The 1473-nt window shown below is 39.3% G+C and overlaps 1 gene segment (V, D, J or C); it reads right to left on the bottom strand.

Annotated features, from left to right (window-relative positions):
• Window positions 1-711: 711 nt before the first annotated feature.
• LOC108497201 lies at window positions 712-1230 on the bottom strand. The segment is given in 2 exon segments: window positions 712-1091; window positions 1182-1230. Coding segments are annotated over 2 exon segments (429 nt in total).
• Between the last annotated feature and the right edge of the window lie 243 nt (window positions 1231-1473).

The following is a 1473-nucleotide window of genomic DNA, read 5'->3' as shown; positions in this document are numbered from 1 at the left end:
GTAAGGCTTTTTGTGTGAGACACAAGACTCTTCATGGCAAACCTGAAGTAATCAATCAGGATGAGGTTATGTAGTAAATAAAAAATTCATTCTAAGTTGCTTACCACTTTGACCATCTCCCTTTCCACTTTATATCCTCCATATACATATAACTTCTCAGGACTGCGTTAGTGCACTTGCAGGCCATGGTAATGGCTCCTCTTTGGTGACTTCAATCCAATCTGTTGCATATTAGTTCTGTTTAGCTTCTATTCTTGCACCATCTTTTGTTCAGGTTCCTTCTCATCACTGCTGACAATGGTAATTCTACAGTTTTGTTGTGATCAGGCTAACGTTTCCAAGCACAGTGGAAAACTTTATGGTTTTCACTACTTGATAATCTTCAGGAAGAAATGAGAGTGTCCATAGAAGTCACTATCTACAAAGTATTTTAGACTTATGTATATGAAGTAATTGTTCTGTGTCAGGTAAGAAAATGGCTTAGGGGATGATAATTTGTGGCTGTGTAGATTGCAGTTTCCATTCCCTTTATTTTTTATGTCTGCATTTGATTAACCAATTTTATTGATTGCCCTGATGAGATTGGGGATAAATGGCTGATCAGAGGAGTCCAGCAATTAGCCTACACTTCATGTACCTATTCTACCTAAGTCTTATTTCTACCTATTCTTGTTCCAACTTCTTGGCAACACATTGTTTGTGAATAGGTTATTAGCCTACACACCCTTTTCCTGTGCTGAGAGTGGAGGGAAAGTTCTGAAAGGAGAGAGGTTTATGTAAAGAGAGTAAGTGACTTTGAAGTGTTGTGTCCGAATTGCTGGCGCAGAAATAGACAGCTGAATTGTTCATCTTCACAGATAAAATATCCAAACTGAACTCTGCAAGGTTTGGCCGGTTAGCTTGGAATCCTTCGGGAATGTCACCCTCTTTTTTATCATTTGCACCAAAGGAATAATAGATCAATTGCAGCCCCTTCCCTGGCTGCTGCATATACCAGAACATACTATTGTGATTATCATTTTGACTGCATTTCAGAGTAGTTTTCTCATCTTCTCTCACCACAAGACTTGAGGTTTGGGTGATTTTAGCTCCTATAAGAAAGAGCAAAACAAAAATACAGTAAAACAAGTAAGCTACATTATCCTAGCAGCAGAGCAGATATGGCTCTACCAGTTCCTTACTTGCTCCAAAGAAGTACATGGTCACACACCAAGCAGTCCACATCCTCATTTCTGCCTTGGTAGTCAGCGAACCTACCCCTGTAAGGGACTTATATAGGTCTGTTTCACATGCTTCTCTTAAACCAATAGCAGAGATCTCTGTAACAGCTACATCTATGCTGAAAACAAGCTCCTTCCTGCAAGAAATTTCAAGCAAACACTTGTTTGTGCAGGTGTTGACAACACACAGAAAGTTTCAAACTGACTCAGCGGGAAGATTTTCTTATTCTCTCAGACAGGATATTGTCATATA

Source organism: Lepidothrix coronata, unplaced genomic scaffold (genome assembly GCF_001604755.1).
Source record: "Lepidothrix coronata isolate B3197 unplaced genomic scaffold, Lepidothrix_coronata-1.0 Scaffold46, whole genome shotgun sequence".
Lineage (NCBI taxonomy): Eukaryota > Metazoa > Chordata > Aves > Passeriformes > Pipridae > Lepidothrix > Lepidothrix coronata.
The sequence above is the reverse complement of the archived record's forward strand: the minus strand, read 5'-3'. Positions and strand labels throughout refer to the sequence as shown.